Here is a 26,856-nt window from a genome sequence, read left to right on the forward strand (position 1 = left end):
GATGGGATATGGGAGGATGACAGCTGAAGAAACAAAACGGTAATAAGACAACATATTTTAATTCTTCTCTTTTAATTTTAAACTTCTTTAGTTTTAACTCAGCCAACAGTATAAACTGACTTGTACAAAGCTAAATTAGTGTTTGCAGCTTAAGTATAAGAACAGTTTTAATGTATAAGTTAAAAACTGCCCCAATTATTTGGCCTATAAGTAGTCAGTTGGACACTTACAGACCTCTGGGGCCCAGTCAAAAATGAAATTAAACCACAGCCATAATACCTACTAAATCACCCTACTACAATGTTTAGCAATCATGTTATGATTAAGTGTCATTTCATTATACTGAAGTATTTGCCATCTAAAAACCCAGATACTGATGTGTGAAATGGTAAGTAATGGGAACGGGTTATGATCAAGGCAAATCAGTTTCTGCTGGTTCATTAACTCCACCCGTCTTCTCAATTTGATACCACCACCACTATCACGGGATGAGTGATTTCAGGTAGTACCGTGGCCTTGGTGTATTTTGTCCTGCCACATCATGCTTCCTGCAAGCACTTATTTGATTGATGCACTCTCTTCAAGACCTATCCACCAGGTCTCTACCTGCCCCTGCACTCAAAAAAATGAAACGTTGACTTTAATTAAAATTATTTTGTCAACAGGTTCCACGAAATTGAATTATGTTAGTTTAAAGCAAAAATCTTTAGTTCATCTAATTTAAAAAAACTACTTAAGATTAACAAGACATATTTAAGACTAACTAAATCAAGTTATGTTGTATGAACATAGATGATATATTTACAGGTTAGATAGTTAAGATTAGTTACTTCAACACATTTCTTATTTGTGGCAGTAAAATGTTAAATTTAAGTTAGATTAATTCAAATATTATATTTTCAGCCACCTTGTGCTTTATTAATTAGTTTTACCTAAATCTATTTTGTCAACAGGTTCCACACAAATGAATTAAGTACATCCAACTTATTTTTTTAAATTTATTTTATTGCCAACACATTCAGTGAGCATTTGTGTAAACCCAGTCCAAAATAAAACACAACAGCTCATTAGGGTTAGTAATTAACAGTATGTAGACAGATGCAACATCAAGACTTTAAATTAAATGTCTGTATCTACCAGAAATAGAAGAAAAAAAAAAAAACGCATTGAAGATCACATAACACATTAATAAGATGACACTTGAGTTATGCACATGTGATGCTAGTAAGGTCTGTGAGTGTTTTTTTCTTTTAGTGTCTAAAATGGATAGCAAAGTTGCTATTTGCAATGATTGCTTAGGGTCAGTCCAGTAACACAATGCCAATGAAGTGCTTTCCTTTAACAATGCAAAGTGAAGTGTCCACCTCAACAGCCACAATTTAAAAAAAAATTATGTAACAACAACAACAACAACAACAACAATAATAATAATAAATAGTCCACTGATATTAGCAATCAAAGAAAATTACATCACCATCCCAAATAAAACTTTAACAAAACATGCCAACATTATGGTCTAACAATAAAACAGCTTGTCAGCGTTCAGTTTTTTTGCAACAGCACAGCAGTAACCACTTAACACTTGCCACTGTCAACATTTATTTTACCAGTGTTTGGGCAAAAAACTTCAGATGTAAACATTTTAACATGGAAACAATTGTTCGTCTTTAAAAGTCCACAAAATATACATTCATCCTGCATTCCCAACTTGGATGATTTGATATCCTCGTGTTGGTGTTGTTCCCAGACCATCATGAAAATGTTGTTCCAGGTTCAACATTGCAAGTGACCAATCACATTGTTGTGACGTTATTCTTTTGCGCGCCAAGCCATTCGTGCATTTATGAAATTCCAATGTTGCAAGGACAATATCAATTCTGCTTACTGTTTATTAAAGGGTTACGGTTAGGGTCAGTTGATCGGCGGACAGAGGCGGTTTCACGCAGCTTAAGTACAGTTTTTTGTTTTACGCCGGTTTTTCCCGAAGTCGCAAAAGTATGACGTCACAACATTCTGATTGGTCACTTGCAATGTTGATCCTGGAACAACATTTAGTATGATGATCTGGGAACAACACCAACACGAGGATATCAGATCAACCTCCTAACTTACCCTTATTTTTAGTATGTATTGCAATTACCTTTACAATGCACACAATGTAACACAAACTGAATATGAACATATTTCCACCTCATAACAATATGCCTTGAACGCTAATATACACACCACCCTTCAACATTTCTGGTGCAGTATCATCTCTCAATTAAATCCTTTAAATCTCAATACTTTTGATTGTCTCTTAGCTTTCAGTCTTGAGGTTAACTGAGATTCAGTGCATATATCCCACCCATTAAGAGTGCACATGCAGAGGCCAGGTCTTCCAGGTCATGCAGGACACACTAGATGGTTATACCCACATCGGCTGGAGGAGTGCTGGCATCAGCTCATTCGATGGTAAAGATAGCAAGGGTAATTTGTTCCAGCTCCCTCTGAACAGCTGTAGCTTAGACACAAAAACATAGAAAAATGGCATCCAGTTTTAAAAAAAGAAAGAAAAAGGGCCAAAGCTACCCTTTAATGACGTAAACACAATATTAGGAACATGCACCCCAGTGCGCCACTATTTTAGACTACAGATTCAACGATAAATAGAAATAGTTTGGGTATACAAGAAGATTTCCCAAAACATTTAAACAGGTTCCATGCAAATTACAACAACAACAACATGCAACAACATTAGTTATTCAAAATTTGGTTTAATACAGATAAAAAACTAAACTAAAATTACCAACCAATTATTCTTTGAAGAGGATGCTTGGGTCTTCATTCAGGTAAAAAGGTAGTGCCCTGAGGACACACTCCCTCCCCTTTTCAATGGTTTCCTTCTGTAGAGAGTGGCAGAGATACAGGAAGAGAAAACAGATATACTTTAGGATGACAGAAACTCACATTATACGCAAAATGAATGACATATCCACTGCACAGATAGACATGTACACAAGACCAACTAATCATCACATGGACATGAATAGTTAACCTGTTGGGCAGGGTTTCCACCACATTATATATGTCCATAATGGAGGTAAAGACAAACTAATACATCATCTTTTTTGCATTCAAAACATAACATAAAAACATTCACTTCTGGTTTAACCTAAATCAAGGGATCAGATTTTACATATGTTTAGGTAATTTAAATTTTCCAACGTTTTGAGTACCAAACTTTGTCTTGCTTAATATAAATGTAAGTGCACTGTGCAGCTACCATACACTAGCTGTTTAAATTTGAAAATGATCTTATTAGCCATAATATTTTGCTACCAACAGAATAATGCACCTGTGTGGCTGGGGCCAAAGTTTGTCTAATTTTCTTCCCTGCAACGCCTCCTTTTTTCTTGAAGACTTTTATGAGCTGGTCAGTGTATTGGTCAAGTTGTGTAAAAAGCCTTGGAACATGTGCAGCAGTAGTAATCCTCACATATTCTGCTTCCACCTGAAAATATGTCAACAAACACAACATACTGTACTGTAAATATACATACTATATGTACACATATACAAACTAAAACTAATGTAGAAAGACCTCATTAAAGCTATAATTTTAACACAAACATTTACACAAAATGCTAATGGAGCCATTACAGCTTTTATTGTTATTTATCAAGTTCCAAAAAATATTGATCACAGCTGATCTGAAAAGAATTTCATGCCTCAGGCCCTTGAACTGCAACCTTTACCATGGTTCAGATGTGGAGAAGAAATAACAGGGGCATGGGATGGGTCACAAAAGAAAACTTAACTTATAAAACAGTTTTGTTTTTAAAAGTATAACAGTTCACATACCACATACAAGCTCAGCAATACCACATACACCACATCAGTATAGGAGGGAGCAGGTAAAGGCAGGGTCTGAGATTTATAAAGTAAAACAAGAAATTCATTACTTAATTTCAAGAAGCAAATTATTGTTTGAATTACAACTAAATAAAATACTACTCAGAAGAAAAGCAAGAGATTGACACTGCCATGTGCTAAGTTTCTATAGAAGCAATTATCACCAGGTCTGTCGACCTCCATTGTCTGTCCACTCATATGTCTTGAATAATTTTATTAAAAAAATTAAGTGTGTACTTTCACAAACTGTAATTTATAACTACATTGATATGTATAACTCCGCTAGGAAACATGCTGTATTTACAGACCATTTTTACATAATACAGATTACTGATAGAGCAGAGCAATGGTGTCACAGTGGCTTTCGCCCTTCACTTTTTGGATTTTAAATGTCACTTTATGCTATCCTTGCTATCCTATTCGATATTTCCGACTCTCGGATTACAGAAAAGGAATCCCAAGAAAGCAAATGGAAAAATAACCCCTTGAAAGAATAACCCCATGAACCCCTGTAGCTAATCCCTTAATAAAACAAAAAACAATAAAAATGTTTCTTATACAGTCCACAAAATAAGCATGTCCAGGACCCAGTAAAACTAATGTAAAACAAGCACACGCAAACGATATAACATGTCTTGTAAGACAAACGTAAAATATAACCATGCTGGACATATAGATACTACACAACATAGTCAAAGAAAAAAGTGGTCTTACCTCTCAAAGAAACAGCAGCTTGGCGCCAAAACAGCCTTTTTCAGTTAAATTTGAAGTCTTGCGCATGAGCAGGCACAAGCCGTGAAACCTTCTTGTTCTGCGCGGTTTCATTACAACTGTTTTTGCATTACTGCCACCTTGTGGATATACAAGGTATATCGATCCTAATTGACTTAACTTAAAGGTTATGCGATCAAGTAACACAGTATTATGTACGTTGAATAATAGACACAATTACGTAGACTTGATTAGAAAAACATATGTTAACTTAACAAAAACATATATTTTAAGTAAAATGAAAATAAATAATTAATATACACTGAACAATCCACCTCATTCATTTTTTTGAGTGTGTGTAGAGCTTACCTGAAAAAACATCTTTCACCACCAAATTCAAAGGTTGCACCTCCCACTCAAATGTATTTATTTATTTTTTGCAGAGGATTCTCTCTCAACCCTGACTTGCAGTGAAAAAAATGCTCTAAATGCATTTTCTTCCCTCTTTTTTTTGGTTTCAGTTAGAAAAACATCAGTTACACTGTCCCCTACTCAGACTCTGCACACCAAAACCGTCACCTTTAACTTGATTATATTGTCACACAACTAAATAATAAAGCAGAGCAGTAACTTGCCAACTGTTGTAATATGAGCACTGGCATCTTGACGGCCTGTATCAGTCACCGTGACATGATAATGACATCGTCTAACAGCATAAATTAAAAAAGAATAAACAAATAGATAAATAGTTTACCTCTCGTGTGACATACTTTATTGGCATTCAAGATTAGTGACTACAGCTGGGATCTGAGCAGGCATGCCTTTTGCATAATTTTGGAAAAATCAGTGCCTAAAACACAGGAGCTCTTTCAAATCAAGCTGACTGTATGTTCCCACCTCACAAAAGTGAGACCAGGAGCAAGGCAGAGAAAGAGGGCTTCATTTGGTAGCCCTCCTGTGGTTGATGCTGAAAAGAGAAGGCAGGTGAGGTTGCCTCAGTTGTCTGGAACAGACACCTCGAACACGTAAAGTGTTTTCTGAAGGCAAAACTCTCACCTTTCATGTTCTACATGGAGGTCACAATGCAGAACTGTGACCTTGCAGCTGGGACCGATTCAATAATTCTGGTGCATGCCATTATGCTGCTTCTATTCAGCAAATGTTCTGCTTACAAACTGCTCTGCTTTTTAATATTGCACTCAAAATAAAATAAAACTAATAAAGGGGAAAAACTAATAAAGTACTCTAATGGGAGATGTAAGACTTAAAAGGGGCTTTTGGACAGAGGATGCGTTTTGTAAAAAGGAATGTAAGTGTTAGTAAACAAAAGTTAATCATTTGATGTTTTAGTGTTTTGAATAAATTATTGTTTTGTTTTTTTACACTTGAGATGTTACTGAGCTCTAAAAGTGTTTAAAAAAGACAAATGGTACTTTGAATCATACTGAGATTTCAGTTTCTCCAGTAATATCATTAAGAGCTGCTTTACTTCTAATTTCGTACACTGAAAAAAAGGGACTGGCCATCTCTTGGATTTATGTAAGCATCTTGCATGTATTTAACACAATTGCCTCATGTTTTAAAGATAAATGTAACTATATAGTGTAAAAACGACATGATATGCAGAAAGGGTGTATTAAATTGTTCATATCATGTTCAGGTGAAGTAAGTCAATAAGATAGCAACGTTAAATCTCGTGAAACCACGCGTGATTTCATCTCGCGGGCTTTGGATCGTGGTTTAAAAAATGCATCCATCTCAGTCAAGTCGAGCAGCCAACTCTACGTTTTTTGGTATGTCTTGATTTTTTGAATTAATATTTACCATATTTCAGCCAAATGTAGTTAAACGTCTAAAGTGCCGCCATGTAACATGCTAAAAAAGAGCCGTTAGCTTATTTGCTGTTTTATCTGTTGTCAAAGAATTGGCGCTTTTTCATTTGAATTTGTCTTTGGCACAAGAGCCGTAATATCACATTAAACCTAATTGCGAGGCACTCATAACATAATTTGGTTTTCTGTGTGAATAGATTTGTCAACTGACTCTTCAGTTACATTGTGTATTTACTGCACCGTGGTGTTAGTGAGATTTTGGACATTGAACAGCTTTAGCTAATATCATCAGCGGTATTATGCTAGCTTACATCCCTACCCCTCCTGCCCTCACCTGCTGTCCTTTTGTTTTTGTTTTTGTTGATGCACATTGAGAGACCACATCTATTCTGCATTTCACCAGGAGTCAGCTGATGGATTGTGGGTTCAAGGTGTTATGGTAAGAAAGTATATTCTATTTTCGCTTAAGGTTTCTGTAACTTAATTATAATAGGTTTTTTATAATTATTAGGTGCATGCATACTCAAATAGACCACCCTATTAATACAACTGAGAAATCCAAAATCTGCCATAGGTTTAACTTATACCTGTATGTATTGTCAGAAAGGTGATTACTGGACTCACATTAATGCACACTTGAACTAAAATGAGGTTGTAACTTGTGGGTTCTTGGGTTGCAAATCAGAAATAAACACCTTTGGATTTTTTTAATCCCATAAGATCTGGAAGCACAGTTTTTATTCAACAAAACATTACTGATTATTAACCAAGCACAGTGCCTGCTGTTATTTCAAAATAATTTTATGTCATTTCAGATGAAATGCAGCATTCCAGTGCATCCCAACCATGCCTTTACAGTCAAGGTTTCTGACGGAGCTGAGTTTCTCTCTGACAGTCTGCTGAAAGTGTTTGCAAAGTGATCGGGGGAACAGGGCACAAAGCTAAAGGATGTAGCTGCCATAATGACAGTAAGAACTTTAAAATTCTTTAACTACAAAGTGTATATGTATTGCATTAGGTCAGTAAAAGATTTTTATGCTGCATCCATTGAAACAGTCAACTATTACCTGTGAGTACTGATTCCACCGAAAGGATGCCATAATTTTCGTCATGCATTTACTGGCCCACTGAGAAAAATTGATCTTTTTAAAAAAATAAATGTTCTGGAAACTATATATCCATAAAGTTGATGTCAAACAGGAACTTTTGATATTGCTTTGTAGATGCTGGTGTTGCATGTTGACTGGTTTAAGTTTTTGTCTGGGATCATTTTCTTCTGTGCTACTGAAAAGTTCACAAATCTCTGTTTTCTTTGTTATAATACTTTAGGATGACATTAATGCTCGAAGGGAGTCCCTCATCAAAGTGCTCCGCATCTGTGTGAAAGACAATTGCAACATCTTGGTGCAGGAGTTCATGGTGAGTGTTTTATGAGTAGATTGTGGCTTTGCAACATTTAAAAATGCATTTAGTTATCCACTTGATCCTCATTGGACTGGTTAGGACCAGTAGTCCTCTTTAATAATTTGAAGTTCACATGAGGCCTGGTAGTGAACTCGGCCGCCGGCCCTTGAGGCCCCACCCCTATATTAGGGGTCACATCAGTGTGAAAAAACTTTAAATTTGTCATTCTAGTGAACAAAGGAAAATCCCACCAATATTTACATTAGCTTTTGTTTGAAAAAAAAAAAAAAAAAGACCAACAGCTAACCAAATTGTGGGGCTGAAAGTCTAAATTCTAACATCTTCTGAGTGACAAAACCTGGATTTCTGATGGGCCGGTGTCTTTCTAACAAAAACGAATGTAAAATTATGTTTTTCACCCTCTCTTAGAAACTCTGTTAGACCATGAATGGCAGCATGGCAGGCCACTCTTTGGCTATAGCTATTTACTATGTTGCTTGCATTGGTTTAAATTACTCTAACATTAGAACTGGTAGATTCAAAAGAGATGAGTTTAAAAGGGAATCTTAAAAAAATGTTTTGTGTTTAACCAGGACTTGACTGAGGCCACTGCACAGATTGAGAAAACCACAATGAACATCTGTCTCCAGAGGATGCACCAGGCAATGACTTTTCTGATGTTGGCATCATCATCGAGGGTATAGTAGTTCTTCAAGATCTGGATAACGTGACCTTTGCAGTAGCCATGCTGTTTGGACCTTTTTTATTCCTTCAATATGAGTTACCCATCACAACTCTGCTACACTTTTGAGGTGATTCAAAGGGTGGTAATGGAGTTGGAAGCAACTCAGCTCTCAAGAAAAGTTCACAACTAAGACAAAACTGCTCCTGCAATGAAAGCTCACTGTTATGCATGTGAGGTGACCAGCTCTAGGTGAGAAGACATTTAAATCTCACACTTGTTCTGCTGCATTTTTGAAGCTCAATTCCAGGAACAGATCGCAGGGTTCATTTTTATATACACTGCAACTGCCATGAGGACGAGCCGTTTTTTTGTTGTTGTTGTTGTTGTTTGTTTTTCCTTTTACTCTGTACAAGTTCTCTGTTTGGCAGCATTTTTAAATTTCTCTTTGTATTTTTTTCTTTCTTTTACTAGTGAAGAGATGTAGCATGAACAGTTATGCAGTCTAAATATCCCATATGGGCCGTGTGAAATGGTATTTTCAGTTTCATTCAGTTGAAGTAAGGAACGTTGAATATTTCTAAGTGTGCTGTTTTGAACCAAGATGTCACAGTATGATCAGTGCTGTAATTTTTGACAGTCACTGTATCAATGTTATTTTTGCATCTCTTGAATAAAGGTTTTGACCTGCAAGTGCTAATTTCTTTAGTTATTGGGGTAAAATGGGTAATGTTAATAGGAAGGTGTTTGCCAATTCAGTAACCTAATTTAATGTTAATGGAAACTAACATTATCTCAAATTGTTTAGTTATAATTGTTGTTTAACTGAATCTTGACGTCAGAGGCCTTAAATAGAATGTTTTGATTTGTTCTTTCCCAACATTTTTCAAAAGAAAGAGTCTAATTTCTTTGCTGTGATTGATTCCAGAGAACACGGAAGAACTGACATTATTTAACTGTTGATTTATATAGATTCAGTAGAGGAGTAATGTCAGTTTAATTCTTTACCTACTGTCAATGCAGTGAAATTAGACATTTTGTTTTGAAAGGTTACTGGTGGATGCCAGCAACCATCTTGGAAGAGGACAATATAATCTGTTATAAGGCCTCCATTTGAAAATTGTGTATTTGATACTAGAATATAATAGCAAAATGTAATTTGAAGATAACATGTAGTATTTAAGTGACCAAGTAGTATTGGGTAAAAGTTATTGAATGGTGTTGGGATAAAGTGAGAAAATTGTGAAGGATTAAAATATTTCAAGAGCTCAAATTACTTCATCAAAACATGTTTAAGTCACATTTTATCAACACAAATTGCACAGGTTTATTGAACATGAATAAATTGTGTTAATTTAACTCAATTGTTTAAGTTGCTGCCAAAGCAAAACATCTGTGTGCAACAAATGTCCACCATTGAATTAAGTAAATCCAACAACATATTTTTTTCAGTGTACTTGAAGAAATTGCTATTCTACTTTACTGATTCTCCTCAGAGGCTATCTGCAATTTACTCATGCACTTTGATCATTGGAGAGTTTGTGCTTTATATAATAACTCTTTTCAGGCCCACCCTTTTAAAAATAAAATACTTCTTTCCACTGCAGTAGTTCTCTCTTTTTATCTATCTTTTTTGTAATTTAAACACACATACACACATAGTCAGCAAAATAAAGGAAAAGTAACATGAGCATACTGTACTGGCTAAGCTGTTCATTCATTAAGTTAAAAAAAAAAAAAGGGGGGGGGGGGGGGGGGGGTAAACCTGATTAAAACCTGAAACCTGATTAAAAGATTTTCTCAGTAATGTGATCTTGAAATGTCCAAGAAAGGAATCCAACCAACTTGAGTGGAGCCACCCTATGCATATTATAATTTATGAAAATATATATGTGTTTGCATAGCCCTGAGAGATTTCATGATATATAGTATATTGGGAATTAAAAATTAAAGGAAGATATGTCGGGGCGACCGTGACTCAGGGGGTTGCATCTGTAATCGGAAGGTCGCCGGTTCAATCCCCGGGCTCTCTGTCCTGGTCGTTGTGTCCTTGGGCACTGGTGATGGCCAGAGGGGCCGATGGCGCGATATGGCAGCCTCGCTTCTGTCAGTCTGCCCCAGGGCAGCTGTGGCTACAACCGTAGCTTGCCTCCACCAGTGTGTGAATGTGAGAGTGAATGAATAGTGGCATTGTAAAGCGCTTTGGGTGCCTTGAAAAGCGCTATATAAATCCAATCCATTATTATGTCCTGGAGAAAATTCTGACACAGATGAAGGCCCTAGCATGAGTAGTGGTCAGAAGAAAGCAAAAAATGTATACTACGGACAAACCGAGCCAATCCCGCTATACCTGGGGCACGGGGAAAAATGATCAATATGCTTTTTGTGACATTTTTGTTTGGTGGTGCGCTGCATGATTTTTCTGATGTGAAATATATGCCGTGGCTCCAAAGGTTTGGGAAAACACTAATTTAGACTTTTAATTATTCATCAACTCAAAGCTCACTTAATTCTGCTTTTAATGAGCGATGAACTTCTTCCGATTTAAACCCTAATATTATTTATTTGTATTTTATTCATTTTAATGCACTATATTCTGTGGAATTTGTTACAATATGAGAGGTATAAAAAACTATTTCATTACCCTTCTGTGTTTCATAATCAAGATTCAAATACTGCTGGAGTAATGTGATACATTTGTGGTAGAAGCCTTATAAGTAACCACATCTGTGTAGCTGTAGTGTATAAAGACAGCCGTTCTGCTGTTGTAGACGCTCAGCAATGACATACAATTAGTTAAACTGTACTTCTTCTCATTGACAGGTTTAATGAGAGGTGAAGCAGGCACAAGTATTAATTGAATGTTTTAGGGCGTTTCTATATCCAGTGGATAACTGATGGAGTGGAAATGAAGCTCTGGCATGTGCACTCAGTTCGACAAGGACTGAGAAGTCAGGCAGGAGACAGATTTACTACAGCACACATTTGAATTTGGCTATGACTTGGAGTTTTTCTCTGGAACAATCTGAGTAGGCATGGCACGCACTGTCCCTGGGACCATAAGAGACTTATACAGTTAAATGTATATATTATGAACAAAGAAACTTTTGTTATTGCAAGAAAAGACTAAGGAATTCGGGAACTTACAGATCTGAAGTGGGACAATATAAGAACAATTTGGTGAGCACAGCTCAGGCAGTATGAATGCCACCTCAGGTATAAAGTGTGTTAATTGGGTGAGACAGCTTCGAGCCTTTAATGGTTGGATAGAAAGGAGCTTGTGACTAACATCTTGTGACTGAACTACCATTTAACCCTTGTATGGTGTTCGGGTCTGTGAGACCCGTGTTCAGTTTTTTTCAAAAGAAAAATTAAACAATTAATTATTTTTTCACGTGTAAATGTGTTGTGTCTTTCCACTCACTCCACTTGATTATAACTGATTTATTTATAACATTTTATATAAAAGAAAAACGAGAAGCACATTAATTCATAAATGTGATCTAACAAAGGTAAAGGGAAAAAATTAACCATGTTTGCTGTTCATATGTCTTGTAACTGGGATGAAGTAAACATCTGTTGAGTAATTTAACATAAAATTGTTTGATAGTGTTAATTTGGAAAGCCAAAACTCTAGCGGGTCCACCAGACCCATGAACACTGGCTGAGTAACAAAAATACGAACACCACACAAGGGTTAAGGTAGGCAATATATCAGATCTAACATGACTACACACTGACAGAGGGAATATGAGAGTTAAGTTAGCTGTAGTGGAAAGTGCACTGTTTGAATTCATGCAAGCATCCATCAGCAGCAATATTCACTTAAGTGTACAAAAGCTGAACTGAAGATATTTAAACAACCTGAGGTTCAGTTCGTCATGACTTGTGTGACTTCACAACACAAGTCATCCTTAACCACTCAACACTCACATAGAAGAGAGAACTAAATTGAGGGAGTGTGGGATGGAGGGCTATATACATTTTGGAAAAGACCAAATTTAATACAGATATATAGTTGTTATGAAAAATCCCATTCTACGCCAAATCCAGTTCAGGTGATTGTGGTAATGGACCATGAAATTGTTTGCAACCATCAAAAACAGCAATATCCACGCTGAAAAAAGAATGCTCCCTGTCTGCATTACTGTGCGTCACAACAACACAAGGTCAGGAACACAAAGTGAATTAACCAAAGCTGCCAAACTGCTACCAATGTAGGGGCAATGTGGTAAGCAGAGAACAAGCAGAATAAAACTACAGTACTAATGCCACCTGCCATTTTAAATTCCATTGTAATTGGTGCCAGGCGTTTAATACTATAAGCAGCGCCAGACGTTTAAAACATGTGATGGCACCAGGCTTTTAATAAGGGCGATGCAGGCAAGGACAGCTGGCTGTGTAGTGTAATGGGTAAGGCAAATACCTTTCATGACAATCTGGGGTTTACTATAGGGAACGTAAGAGAACCCTATAAATGAGTTTTTCACTCAATTAAGGGATAAATCTATTTAGCATGAGTGATGTATCAATTCACAATGCAGATACGGATTATATGATTAAAAAATTATATATCAAAATTTAGACTTTTAAATGTATTTTGTGATTCTACATACTATAAACACTGTGTATTAAGAAAAGGATATAGCCAAGGTAACATCACATCATCACATTTCTTGAAATTGCACATCATGAGTGAGTTATGGTTCCAAGGTAGAACCTTAGCAGACAGTGAACATACACACGGTAGTCTGCTGTCTATTTTAAAAATGGAAACAGTTTACAAAATAAATATCATACACAATTGAAAATGACCATTAACTCACATGGTTACTTTTTTGTAGTCTGTTACAATAGGAATCAAAAAGCTGGTTTATTACACTTTCACATCAGCTTCAATTTTGAGATCAGGAACTTTGAGTTTCTTTATATATTTTTTAAACCCATTATGATTATTAGATGACAGTGAACAAGTAAGTTTCTAATTGTTAAGAATAACCCATAGCTGGACTGCCAAATTGGATCATTTTACATTGGTTAATAAAAAAAGTCCAACAAGAGCAAATCTCAACTCATTTGATTGAAATGGGAAGTGAAGGAAATGACTAGCAGTCCAGATAAAGTTCATACTAATTTAAATGATGCCAAAAAGGTGAGAAGATCTATGAGGATATCAGCTGCTATACTAGTTCTTTTGGGATTGGGTGGATCAGGTTAACAGCCTTTTCAAAATGGCATCCAAATAAGAGAAATGAAGAGAAACGGCAGGTGGTGATATTAAAATGGCAGCAGAGAGAATGACACAAATTATGACCCCAACAGCTTTCTGTGTAAATGAAGACTGCCTGATTTATAAAGCATGTTTTTGGATGGGCCCAACTGGCCAGGAATGGGGTTTGTGACTAATGCTAACACTGTGCCTGCCTGAAACGCTGCAAAGGTCTGTTTATAAGTGATTCTAAGCGAATGGGCTTTATATATTTGATCTAAAGAATTTGCATTCATATTTCTGTCTTTATATAAAACCGGCACATACAGTAGTATTAAGGTCCAGCGCACCAGTAAAAAGGCTTTTGTCCAAATCTTAACCAAGCTGACAAAAATACCATAACTCTAATCACCAGAATCATGCTTCAAGCAGACATAGATCACATTATGTAGTCGGAAGCACTGCACTTCAATGTTTGCTGTTCTATAAGCCTGCAAATTTTTTTGTTGCTGAGTTTGGTTGATTAGCTTTCTAGTTATTAGTTTTAGTAATTCAGAAACTTTATAGATAATATGCTTTTTACACTGGTGGTATCATTCCTGGTTACAGGAATAATGATGATTATGGATTAGACATCGCAAAAGAAGTAGTTTTGGTTAAGCAATACCAATGGTTCTAAAAGAAAGAAAGAAACCATAGAGAAAAACTCTTTTCTCATTGCTCTATTCAGCTGAGTCAGGCAAAAACCATTACACCTTACTGATCCCTTTATTAAATCAATACAACTCACTAAGGAGGAGCTGCAAATAAAGAGAAGCAGACTAGATAAAAGGATTAAAAACTTCAAAAAGTCAATGTGGAGTAAACAAAAAAAAAAGGAAAAGGAAAACTTCTTCTTCTTTGTAATTACATTGTGAAAGGAAACGAGGCTGGATTTTGGATCAGTTGAGCATTGGTCATGTAAGACCTAGTGCCTAAAACAAAGGATGGTAATATATGGCAGCGCTTGCAGAGTGTCACACAAATTGGCACCCATGTTATGCTTTAAACAAATAAAATTGTGTTACATTAGGCAAACTGTATTTTTCATATTTCACAATATGCCTTAAAAGTCCACATGTGCTACACAAAATAATCTAGTACCTCTTCACATTTAGGATTTAGGATTTTCAGTTTCAGGTGGGTCATTAAAGGCACCCTGTTGAGTTTCTGCTACGATCTCTAAAGAACAAACTTTTATATGGGATTTATATGGGCTGTTATATGGGAGTCAAAATCATAGACTGTATAAAAGGTGGGTATAGGTGCTGTGATATTACCCATCGGTTTTGGAGCCTCAATATGGGAGTTTCTGCCATCATCATCTTGGTTGGAAACAATGAAAAGAAATTACATGACGAGGAGGCCCTAGTCTGACTGAAAACTGCATGCTCACGAGCTAACAACTTGATACTGGCAAGTTGTTAGCCAATAAGCATACAATTTCCTACCACAGATAGTCGTTCATTTTGAAACACACTAAGGCCGAGACTTGCAAAATAGGCTCAATTTGTTTTAATTCAGTGTGACCCAAATTTGACTAAGCCAATAAAGTAAGTAAGAAATTTAGAGAGAGGGTGTTTATATAAAGGTCAAGTCAAAAAGCGGTTTTCCTATATACGTTCCATAGACCCATTCCCATTTTAAGGCCTTTAGACAGAATTAAGTTATAAGGCACTTTGATATTGGATCTATTTTTACAACCTATAAGCTAAATCCATGTGTTTTTTTATTGTCCATAGCCACAGTCCTGCTGTGACTTTCAGGTTACTGTTTGGAATAAAAGTACATAAAAACTATAGCAGAGTGCTAGCAAAGGCAGTGAAGAATACAAAAACTAGTAACTTGCATTCTGTGCAAGTTACTGATGTGTATTTTTTTTGCATGAGAGAACAAATCAATATGCTATTGATTGGTAGCTGTTTGCTAGTTACATTGCAAATACATCCTGTATGGCAGTGTTTCGAATGGTAGACACAGACGAGTTTTTGCATGTCAGTGTAGGGGCTTTCTAGTCTTCCTTCTGCACATTGTGTCAGACTGTGGGCCTGGTGGTAGAGACACCACACACTTTGTGGTGTCAATGATCTCCTGTTGGGAGGCTACATAATGAGTCCCACTGTGTATTTGCCTCTTTTACATCTCAAATCTGGCTGTGGGGCCTGATGATGCTTTTTTAAGCACTTGTTCATTTTTAAACAGGAAGTGTGTGGAAAAATATGAACTATATGGTAATGTGTTCGCTTAACCTTTGAGTGGGTTAAAAGGAACCTCTAGAAGTCTATGAATAGAGACTTTGTGTGAATTCAGTAAGAATTGTAACTCATGTATTCGCTCTTATTTTGTGTGCAAATCTACAACTACAATGGAATAAACCTTCACATCAGAAAATCTGGATTTTATTTGCTCTTGACATTTGCACATCAAATTTTTTCCTCAGCTCATCCTGCCAGGATGAGCTCAGTTAATCATTTACATTCCTCCCTTCCCCAGCTTCTATTTCTATGAGCTATATATACCCATTTCACGCAGCATTTCTGCAGCTGCATGTTTATCACTGCAGTCCAGGTTCATTCTAGTGGACTCAGGTGTGTGGCAGCCAGTCCATTAAGCGTTGCAGGACACTGGTCGACTCTTAACACCCTATTCCACCAGTCCAATCCCCTAAATCCTTTGGAGTGCTTTGTGCTATTGGTCATGTCGGTTGAGAGTGAAAATACTGTGGCTAAAGCTGTGGTACCTAATATTCCTGTGTGAGGCAGACATGGGTGATTTATTATTATCTAACGATGAATTTTACAAGAGTTGGGAATTGAGGCCAAGGTCAGTGGATCAAATGGATTTGTGTTTAGCAAAAATGGCAGACTGATCCAGGAGCTAAGCTCAATCCTTTGGTGTGATGATATAAATGCAGATCTACCACAGGAATACAAGCAAGCTTGCTGTCAATTAACAGAAACACATGCACACCCACATTAGCTGCCTGCTTTGGGTTTTTCCTACGAAACTGCACATGCGTCTATGAATGACTGAACTGAAATTTATATGTATATTAAAATATTATATATATGGTACTATTCGGTACAATTCACTTACAAATCCCTCAACATTCTGGTCCTTCGGTACCTATCTGACCTGCTGCACCCATACAAACAGTCTCTAATGCAATGGGCCTGCTTTTGTCCCACGCACCACCCTCCACACCTCTGGGGACAGAGCCTTCAGTGTGGCAGGCCCCACCCTCTGGAACTCTCTGTAATCTGAACTTTGAAACACCCCACACTGAACTCTTAAGGAACCTCTCAAAAATAATCTCTTCAACAAAGCGTTCACCCTCCAGCCTTTTTGTTTACTTATATACTTTTGTAAAGCATGTAAAGCACCCTTGGGTTTCTTGAAAGGCGCTAAACAAGTTCATTTTTTTATTACTTTTGAATTCTTCTATTTTAATTTTAGTTCTACGTGCTTTTTGTTAAGAACAGAGCAAATTTTAAAAAGTATCTAAAATAATGCAAGCTTTCTATCATGCATTGTCTTTCCATGCTGAATGCATTTTTTGCCCTTACCTCATATTCCACATACTCCTCCTCCTCCACCTCATAGGAAACCGTTTGGATCTTGATGTGTTCGCCGTCCTCCAGCAGCTTCGTCTGGGGTTCTTCCGTGCTGGGCGTGTCTGCCCCTGTTGTGTTGGACACCTCCTTTGCCTTTTTCTCAGTGAAGGTGGTCTCACAGCACTCATTTCTGTATTCCTTAGCCTTAATGCTGCCACTGTCCTCCTTGTATAGGATGAAATTGGGTCTGTAGAAGGCTTCTACTGCCAGATGTAGCGAGGTGGCATCCAAAAACTGCTGGGATTTCACCTTCCCGTTGGTATTGTAACTTCCGCTCACTGCATTGCCATTACTCACTTTTCCTCCTCCTCCACCTTCACCTCCTCCACCTCCTCCTCCTCCAGCAAAGTAGTTTATAATGTTTTCCTGATAATGATTGTTGGGGAATTCTCCTCCGTAACCATTGATCATGTGTTTACTGTTTTTGTCCAGCAAAGGATTTTGGAGTTCACTGAGATTCTCCATAATCAGCAGGGGTAAAAAAGTGGAAGGAGCTTCTCGGTGACAGCAGGGAGATGAAAGAGTGATGTGAAAGAGGCTCCTCGGTGACTGGTTTATGTCAGTGAAGGAGTTAATGGCATTAAGCACTCTGAGACCTAGAGGAAAAAGAAACAGCAATAGAGACGGGGAGCGTTTTTAGAGTCAGTGGAAAACTTGGAAGGAGAATTTTATTTGTCATGTACCAGCAGGTAGCAGTTACTCAAATCTCGCTCGCATCAGATCAAAGTTTAGCTGTCGTTTCCTCAGCAGAAACAAATTTTACAACATTCTGCTTGTCGAGAGGTGCACCCTGCAGACGACTCAATTAAGTTTAATTTGCTTCCTTGCTCTAGACACATAAAGTAACATGAACACACACACACACACACTGGAGTATTAACAGCAGTACATCATAGAAATTTCCATCTACTAAAAATATCAACCTCCACCATCAGTGTCCATGTGTTCTCTGTCCACCTAATTTGATTTTTATCACTACATTGTTTATAGAGATCATTGGGGTGTCATTACTGTCACAGTCTGATCCTGATAAGCTGAGGCCTCCTACCCATATAAAGCTCAGAAGGCTCCCATGTATGTATAAATTTATGACTCATTATACTAAAATCAGTTACACATCGGCTATGAAATGTACGATAAATAAAATCGGTTGACGATGGACATAACACAGCGGGTAGAGCATTAAAAATGACTTGCTAGTATTCTGTAACTGTATTGTGATGATTCATAATAGTGGTTCACACATTCATCTTACACTCGAACACGAATTACTGCTTCTGGGGGTCACAACCCCCCCTGAAAAAATATGGTATAAAATCTGTGCCAAATCAAACATGTGGATACATTCACTGTAGAGACCCTTTGAGAAATAAGGGAACATGCAGAATGTTCCCAAAGACTTAAATGGCCTCATTAGTTAGGGAGCAAATAATGATCCCGTGTTAACAGGAGTTACCTGGTGTTTGAGTAGACTCCAAGTTGGATACATGTAAATGCAGATTTTAAAATAATTCTTATTTTGATTGTGTATAAACCTGCAGTTTAGAAGTGGGTTTTGAATTTAACATTCTTAAATATTATACTTTAATAAACAGTTTCTCATAAGTTTATATCCAGACATAAATTACATTTGTAATTGGCTTCCATATATCTATATTTTAGGAGCGGGAACTATGTATATAAATATAGTTGTTATATCTGTTTAGAAATCTGGGATTCTGCCATGAATGTATACTGCAGATGTGCAGCCTTAAATAGCTACAGGCTTGTAATACTGAAGCCAACATTGATTATTAGCATTATAAACATGTAGGTATAATATTGATGCCAATCATGCAGTGCAAAGCTAAGAAAAGTGTGAGCTTCAGAGGATGGACCAAATACTTAACACCAGACTTATAGGCCTCAGTCAGTCCTAAAAAGCAATCCAAACCAAATTACAAACGTCCCCCCTTCCCAGCTATTTCCATACTGCAAAAATAGTCCAGAGTTTTCTGCCTCCCAGTCGGCACCCTGAACTCTTGTCTGATTAATCTGCGTTTAAAATAGAAATGCCAAGAGCAGATTATTTCTGGGGGGTCCTGACCCCAATCATGTATATCTGGCTTGCTGGTGTATTTCTAAATGCTTGAAGGTAATGTATTTCCAATTGAAGACAACAAGATTACACAAAATGCAAACTGGCATTATGGTGATGGGATAAGGATAATAGTCTGTCAGTTCATAGGTTAATAATGTCACGGAAGATTCGTGTACTTTCTTTGTAGATTGATTGTGGTTGTAAAGCACTGGTGATCATATTAGAATAACGTTTAATTCTTCATACTGTGTAGGCTTTTGTGTTCTGTGCCATACATTTATTCCTCCCTTAGAGGAAGATGAGAGATGATCAGGAGAAGTTGTGAAAATATTTAGGCTTTGTTTTTGTTTTTTCTGACAAATAATTCATCTCAAAACAGGCAGTTGTTTTTGGAATAAACTCTAGAACAAAAGAACAAAAGCCCCTATAAAAGTCCAACATACTCAGGTTCCTGGAGGGGAAACTGATTTAGAATCACCTAAAGACTCTTTCTATTAACATTTCTTCTCTTTATTCCTCCATCCATGCTTTGTATGTAACAGCTCCCTCATTATACTCTGTATACTCTTTAATTTGCTGCGTATTCATCACTTCCTTCTCAGATTCCCCGACTCCCCTTCCCTTATTTACTTTATATGTTGCAGTTTTCTTTCTTTCGCTTCCTCAAATTACCTCGATGTAGGATTTTTGTTAGCTATCCTTTTTATGTTTTCTGCGCCATGAATAAAACACAAGCCCCATGCTCCCAGATTTCCTGAAGCTCTGTAAGCACTGGACAGCCAGCAAAGTTTTCATGGTTCCTCCCTGTTGGACCTCCTGCGTCTGAATATGCTGACATTGTTGTTCCATGCCAGTGCTCCTTTTGGTCCGCGCATAGCCCTGGGGATCACATACTTCTTCAGTTCGTCAGATAGTGTGAGTACCTTGTAAAAAAAGATGAGCCGGCCCTGGGATTGCCAAATACTTTAGATGCTGATGTTGTGTGTGTTACGTGCTGTTGTTTAAGCAGCAGGATGCTCTCTGACCCATGTGTGCTTAAGTGTCAAAAATCCACAGCTAGCAGCCCTGACAGCTGTAATCTCCCTGGTGGGGTTAATGAATAATCCATGCAGATTTTGTGGACACAAAGTTAATTTATATTTTAGTATTTCTACTGCTTTATATTAATTGGTTCCAACAGGGAGTGAGTGATAAACGTTACATAACACACCCCATGTCCAAGTGTTTTCAAAATGTCAAAGGACATCAAAGGATCAAGACTTAAAGGGGCCACAAATAGCATTTTAACATCAATAAATCACGACTGCATTAATACTAAAGTACAGCTGCGATTACCATAATCATGTGGGACAGCCACCAAGCCTGAGAGCTTCAATGGGATAGTAGTGAGTAGGCTCTGTTGAAGGCAAAGTTGAATGAAACCTCAGCTGAGTGAAATTGTATGTACCCTTCAACCAGTGACTGGTTGGGTATACAACTTATGGTGGTGGTGGGAGGTAGTTATTGGGGTTATGTCATCGCTACATTTACTAAATCTGCCAGATGAATTGGAGTGCACTCTACCTCATAGAACACATTACCCCAACAGAACACTTCACTTTCAGACTGCTGGCTTATTTGTGGTTTCTAGGATATTTAAAAGTAGAGTATGAGGCAGAGCCTTCAGCTTTCAGGCTCCTCTTCTGTCGAACAGGCTCCCAGTTTGGGATTCAGGAGACAAACACCCTCTTTACTTTTAGGGTTAGGCTTCCCGCGATGCACTGTGTATTTCTTCTTCATTCCCCTTTCATTACTCACTATGTGTTTATACACCACTCTGCATTTAATCATTATGTGGGAGTGGGAGGCAAGTTAGGGAGGTTGCCCCTTCCTTCCTATATGTCCTGGAGGAAGCAGCTTGAGGTGACTGTTGTTGTGATTTGACGCTCTATAAATGAAATAGAATTGAACAGAGTCCATTAAAAGCTAGAGTAACATAAAAAAGTCAATTGAATTTGCTGTTAATTAATTTGGAACCAACTAACTAAAATTTTAGCAAATGTAAATTTAATCAGACCAGCAATCACAGCGGCAGACGGGATCATTTTTCCCCGTTAAAAGTAACATTACCAAAAATCAGTTTGGACAGACAAAAATCTGTCGTATTTACCAAAAACAATTAGCAGCTAACTTCAAAACTACAGCTATTCTTTTGTTAAAAACACAAAGTTTGCGTCACTAAGTGAATTTGCTCCAATAACGGCTAAATGGGATTTTCATCTTCCAAAAAGGTACACAAGATTTTGTGACAGATGGTGGAGTCTAATACACAAATTAACATTTTGCTTTCTTTTGTGTCCAAACACACCAGTGCATCAGCTAATGCAAAAATAAATGCTAAATAATTCACTCTGACGTGGGCTGAGGAACGAGATACGATGGGCTGTGATGCACACAGCCCAAAAAAACATTTCCTCTAAACTTCCCAGCTTTTGCTTCTGTAAAAACTCCCACTCTGCACAAAGCTACGAGCTGACAGCGGATTACTTTTCGTGTCATTACTTAGGGATGCTCTGAGTAATCTTTTTGGTGCTGTCATCCTTGCAAATACATTGCTGCCACAATGCTGGTGCAGAGCAAGGGTTATTTGGCTGCAAACAGGAATTAAAGTGTGAATACAGTATTTTAGTGCAAGCCGAAAACAACTCAGTATGGGTGATGATAAATGCTGAAGAAATAACCACAGATTTGTGTGTTTATTAATGTGCGCGCATTTGTTTGTTGGAGGATGTGTATTGTGCGTGTGCGGCTGTGAGTAAATAAACGTGTGTATGAGTGGGTGGAGGTGTTTGGAAAGGAAGGGAGAGTAGCAAAGAGACAGAGAGAGAAGATGGGTGGGAGAAAGCGAGAGAGAGAGAGAGATCACACTTTTGTGCTATTCTCTGGTCGAGTGCATTTGGGCATGTTGGCGGGCAGCAGAGGTTATGGAGTCGTAAGGAGCTGGGAGGTATAGCTGAAAGCGAATGAGGCAGAGCAATCATTGTTGCAAGGGAAACAGTTCAGCATGAGAGCGACAGCACAAGAGGGGGCCTGTGTGCTGCAGTGCTGCCGTGTAAGACATCTCAGAGGTGTCTGACAAGGGGTTAAAAGATTAGAGAACAACCTGTAAGAATACAGGTGCGTGAGGGTAAGAATGAGGCTGTGGCACTGCTAACATGTCAGACGCGCTGATACGTCTGTGCGCTCCAACCCCATTAGACTCCAGTCAGCACAATCAATTTTCCCATGTCAGCCCATTGCCAATCAACCTTGGACCTCTGACCCTGAAGCCAAGCGTGGGCATTTTCAGCCGGCGGCGAAGAGCAGCTGAATACCAATGTGTCTCATCCGTCGGCCACGTTTACCAATCCGTTCCATCCAGACTGCGTCTCTCACAGCTTGTCCTGTGCACCGCATGTAGAGATCTGCTCGCTGCACCCGACAACAACAACTTCATCTTCCTGTAATTTAATTTAGAGGCAGCGGCTGGCATATAATATGCATAATAAGGTAGCGCCCGGCAGTTATTGATGATCACAAATCGGGATAATGCACGAGATCTTATTGCTGAAAATGCAAATACCAACATAGGCTACATTTGTCAGTGAATCTTACTCCCGGCCTCAGCACGTGAAGGTCCACTGACAGATTAGGAGACAGAAAATGACAAAGTGAAGTAACTGACTTAACACCATGTTGACTGATCCTTTTATGAACTATTATCTTCAAAGGAGACTGTGTAAAATGCCATAATCCACTTGAAATTAATCTGAAGCCTATTCCTCTTACAGCAGCCACTGCTGTCCCTTCTGTCTACATGTCTATCTGTGAGCTGATAAAGCATTAAACCCTTAGCAAGTTCCCTTTAACATAGAAGTCGGGGCTCCTCTGAAGCCAATGAGCTCATCATCTGGCTTACTGTCTTCCACACCTTTGTTGGTTGATTTAAAGTGTTCTTCAGTATGTTAATCCACCATCTCTGTTACGTGTTTGAATAATTCACTGGTTGGGCGTTGCAAAAAGCAGCCGTGTATGCCTCTGCTGGAGTGTTTTGTTGTTTATGAGATGCAGGCTCTGGCTAAGTTGCCTTTGTTGTTGCCTATTGATCACAATCTCCATTAGCAGATGATAGCAACATTTAGGTTGTTTCTAGTCTGTAGCACTCATTTCTAAACGTGCTCGTTATTCTGAAGATAGACAGATGAATGAATGTACAGTAACAGAATGAGAATCATCTCCTTTTAAAAAATACAAAAAAATAACAAACAATAAAAACAAGACAAGGTGGAAGCTGAAACGTACCACTTTTCCCAGTTCCATCTATTAAAGCAGTTAAAGCAGAGATCAGGCCTGACTTTGCTTGTGCTACCCCAATTATTAAAGGCACCAGGGGTAGATCAGAGGGAGGGGGCAGTCTCTCTATCTGTGTGTGTGTGTGTGTGTGTGTGTGTGTGTGTGTGTGTGTGTGTGTGTGTGTGTGTGTGTGTGTGTGTTACTCATAGAGGGGCCATAAATCTGTTTGCACAGGCACATTTTGGGGACCTGCCGCAAAAAGCAAAACCACACATATAATGACTTGATTTAATGTTGGTGTGTGTTAGGCTTAAGTCATCTGAAGTAATGTTAGTTTTTGTGTGCGGGTGTGTTGAGTGTGCAAGTGTGTAAGTGTGTGGGTTAGAGTGCATGGTCTTGCACTCCTGTTGTATGCCCCCTTATTTTGCCCTCACTACTAAATCTCTGATATAACTATAACTGTGTAAGAGCTGCTAGAGTACCTCAAACCATAACTAACTACATGCATGACAACAACAATAATAACAACAACAACAAAATATATCCTGCATGCACACAGAATCATCACTTTGGTTCCCTTTGTTTATGTTTATGAGGTAAAAATGACCCTGGTGCATTCTTTGGCCAAGTGTTCTAGTCTATTTGCAGAGGGACAAAAGAACCAAAAGGCGCTGTTACAGTAGGAGGTCACAGAATGACTTGATGACTTCATGCCAAAAGCACTTCTCACTTAAAAACACACAAAGAAAAGGAAGGGATTTTTTTTTTTTGGTCCAGCAATCGCAGGTGGAAACTGTGTGGAGAGTTCTTCATCAGCATCATCCTCCATCCTCCATCACAGAATACATTGCAGTGCGACATATTCATTACTTATTTCTATTTATAACTTAAACATGAACATGTGTATTCACGTAAAAGCACCGTCTGGGTGCACAGAGTTTACTGTAGACAATTAAATAAAAATAAAACCCTTAAAAACAGATCAAAACGCACACTATTAAAAGGAAGTTTTTAACAAATAACCGAAGAATGTTCTTTACGCTTTAAGGATTTATACATATTTTTTCCTTACCTCTGAGTTCTCGTCAATCCAGATATTGTTTGAAGGACGCAAAGACTGGCTTGTTTTCGCCTGTACATTATGGCTCGGATGCTGATGGTGTCGCCCACAGAAAAAGACATTTCTCAGACTTTCTCATTTGAAGAAATGGCCAATCGCTCAGGAAAAAAAAGGGGGGGAAAAAAGAAACCCACTGCCGCCTGCCACAGTATCGTAATTTCTCTCCTCTATAAATTTGAAGGTCGCTTTGTTCAATAAGCCATTTGGCCACTGAAATTCTGTCGTCTTTGCAAAGTTAAAATAGCTTCTGTGAACGAGAAAGAGAGAGAGAGCGGGAGAGTGTGTAGGGAGGTTTAGAGACGCGGATGATGAGATGAGGTGAGGAGTGTACACGCTTCGCAGTGCGCGCAAAGCGAGAGCCCCCAGAGCAGCGTCCACCCCTGCCCGTCTGCATGCATCTTACTTTCACAGTACTGAAAACGGTAGCGAGGTTAATCTTGTCTTACAGATGATGATGATGATGTGTGTGTGTTTTTTCTTCCTCTTGCAAATCATTAAGAGGTAGAGGCAGGCTTTAAAAGCTCCACCTCTGAGAAGTGTGGGCAATTGCCCATCATTTAGACGCTCCATGATTTCAATCAGTTATTTCAGACAGCAGCCGCTTATGTCACGGAAGAGCAAATAACTACAACACATGTTCTGCTAGAGATTAAAAAAAGTAAGAAAAATAATTATGTAATTGTTGTGATTATTCGTGAAAAAATAGTTGCGGTGGACTGTCGTATCTCGAAGTGTTTCACGGCAGACAGCAAAACCTTTCACAAGCTGCCTCCACAATTAGAGCGATTGGACTACAGCTGATGTCTATTGTGACTCTGCTGATTTGATTAGCTAAAATGGACTCGGTGATCTCAGTAAAGGCACTGTGACATCTGTGCGACTTTAATCTTTCATTTCAAAGTACACGGGGAGCCACAACTTTCCTATGATAGACTTTGAAAGACCTGAAAGCAGAATTGAATGAACTTTTCAGTGATTCCATCTAATATGATTGTCAAAGTCACAGCAGTAGGCTGTAGATTATTTTGTACTGCGAGATTTTGTGTTTTTCGTGTAAACTTGAAGGTTTATTTTTATGTGGGCGTGGCTTAATTGAGTACAGGTGATGTCACACACCTTTAATGGCGTGCAATACTAAAAATGTTGGTATTGATCAGATACTGATTTTATAAAGGCAGCTTATGTAGAAAAGAGCAGTGTGACATGACTTATGTAACAAACCATCAACAATTTGCTAGTTCTGACCACATTTAATGACCAATTCACTGTATTCATTTTTACTTTCCACAACAATCAATTCATAATGTTGTACTAGTACGAATTGAATCCCAATACCAATGCTGTTATCCATACTATTGATATTGGGATCAGTCTGTGTAGGAGCCATAATTAAATGTATTGAATTTTGATGATCACTGGGTTTTCATTTGTTTGGTTGCTATGGTGATGTTTAATGAGAGTCACGTGGGTGCTAGCGGTGACATCAAGAGGGCGTTGTCAGTCTGTCATTCACTGGTTTGATTCTGACAGAGAGGAGGGCTGGGTAGCCGTAGTTTTTGTTGACCGCTGCGCAACGAGTTTCCCCTTGTTGCGTTAGAGTCTGTGATGTTTTAAAAGTCCGAATCGCGAGCCAATCACATTACTCTGTAAACTCTCAAAGCACTTTAATAATGAAGACTATCAGTATGAAAAAGAATACAAACATGCCAGTGGTGCTATTTTAATTTGAAATATCATGTGACGAGGCATAGAAGACATGGGAAGGTTTAAAAAGAGAATATTAACTTATAAACACAGCAAACTGTCAAATAAAATAAAGGAAATCAATGGGCTGTAATAGTCACAATGGCTTTCAAGTTATTAATTACAGCATCTTCAGTTTTATTTAATAATGGGGAGAATTGTCATTAAGTGGAGAAAAATACACTTTGAGGTTCTGTGGACAATAGTATTCACTTAG

At 38.0% G+C, this 26,856-nt stretch overlaps 1 protein-coding gene and 2 long non-coding RNA genes across 4 annotated transcripts in view; 1 reads left to right on the forward strand and 2 right to left on the reverse strand.

The window, feature by feature from the left end:
- syndig1l (synapse differentiation inducing 1-like) overlaps positions 1–25,277 on the reverse strand; it is a 47,919-nt gene extending 22,642 nt beyond the window's left edge. Inside the window, exons 1-2 of the mRNA XM_085382243.1 lie at positions 24,849–25,277; positions 17,338–17,981 (exon numbers count right to left, since the gene is read on the reverse strand). Coding sequence (XP_085238369.1) covers positions 17,338–17,850 — 513 coding nt within the window. The 5' untranslated portion in view covers positions 17,851–17,981; positions 24,849–25,277. The remainder of the gene's footprint in view (positions 1–17,337; positions 17,982–24,848) is intronic.
- On the reverse strand, positions 843–4,726 carry LOC146651892 (uncharacterized). 2 transcript variants are annotated; one of them, XR_014907690.1, is made up of 4 exons: positions 4,609–4,726; positions 3,338–3,493; positions 2,793–2,885; positions 843–2,503 (listed from the first exon to the last, which is right to left on the reverse strand). It is a non-coding gene; the product is annotated as an uncharacterized LOC146651892 (long non-coding RNA). The 2 variants fall into 2 exon arrangements; XR_014907689.1 differs by lacking the exon at positions 4,609–4,726 and adding an exon at positions 3,844–3,934 and having other exon boundaries at positions 854–2,503.
- Positions 6,203–8,947, forward strand: LOC146651893 (uncharacterized). The gene is made up of 5 exons (XR_014907615.1): positions 6,203–6,398; positions 6,813–6,876; positions 7,253–7,405; positions 7,767–7,856; positions 8,435–8,947. It is a non-coding gene; the product is annotated as an uncharacterized LOC146651893 (long non-coding RNA).
- Positions 25,278–26,856: the final 1,579 nt, after the last annotated feature.

Source organism: Rhamphochromis longiceps, linkage group LG15 (assembly GCF_057381845.1).
Source record: "Rhamphochromis longiceps isolate RC_006_pf linkage group LG15, R_longiceps_female_GT1.1, whole genome shotgun sequence".
Taxonomy (NCBI): domain Eukaryota; kingdom Metazoa; phylum Chordata; class Actinopteri; order Cichliformes; family Cichlidae; genus Rhamphochromis; species Rhamphochromis longiceps.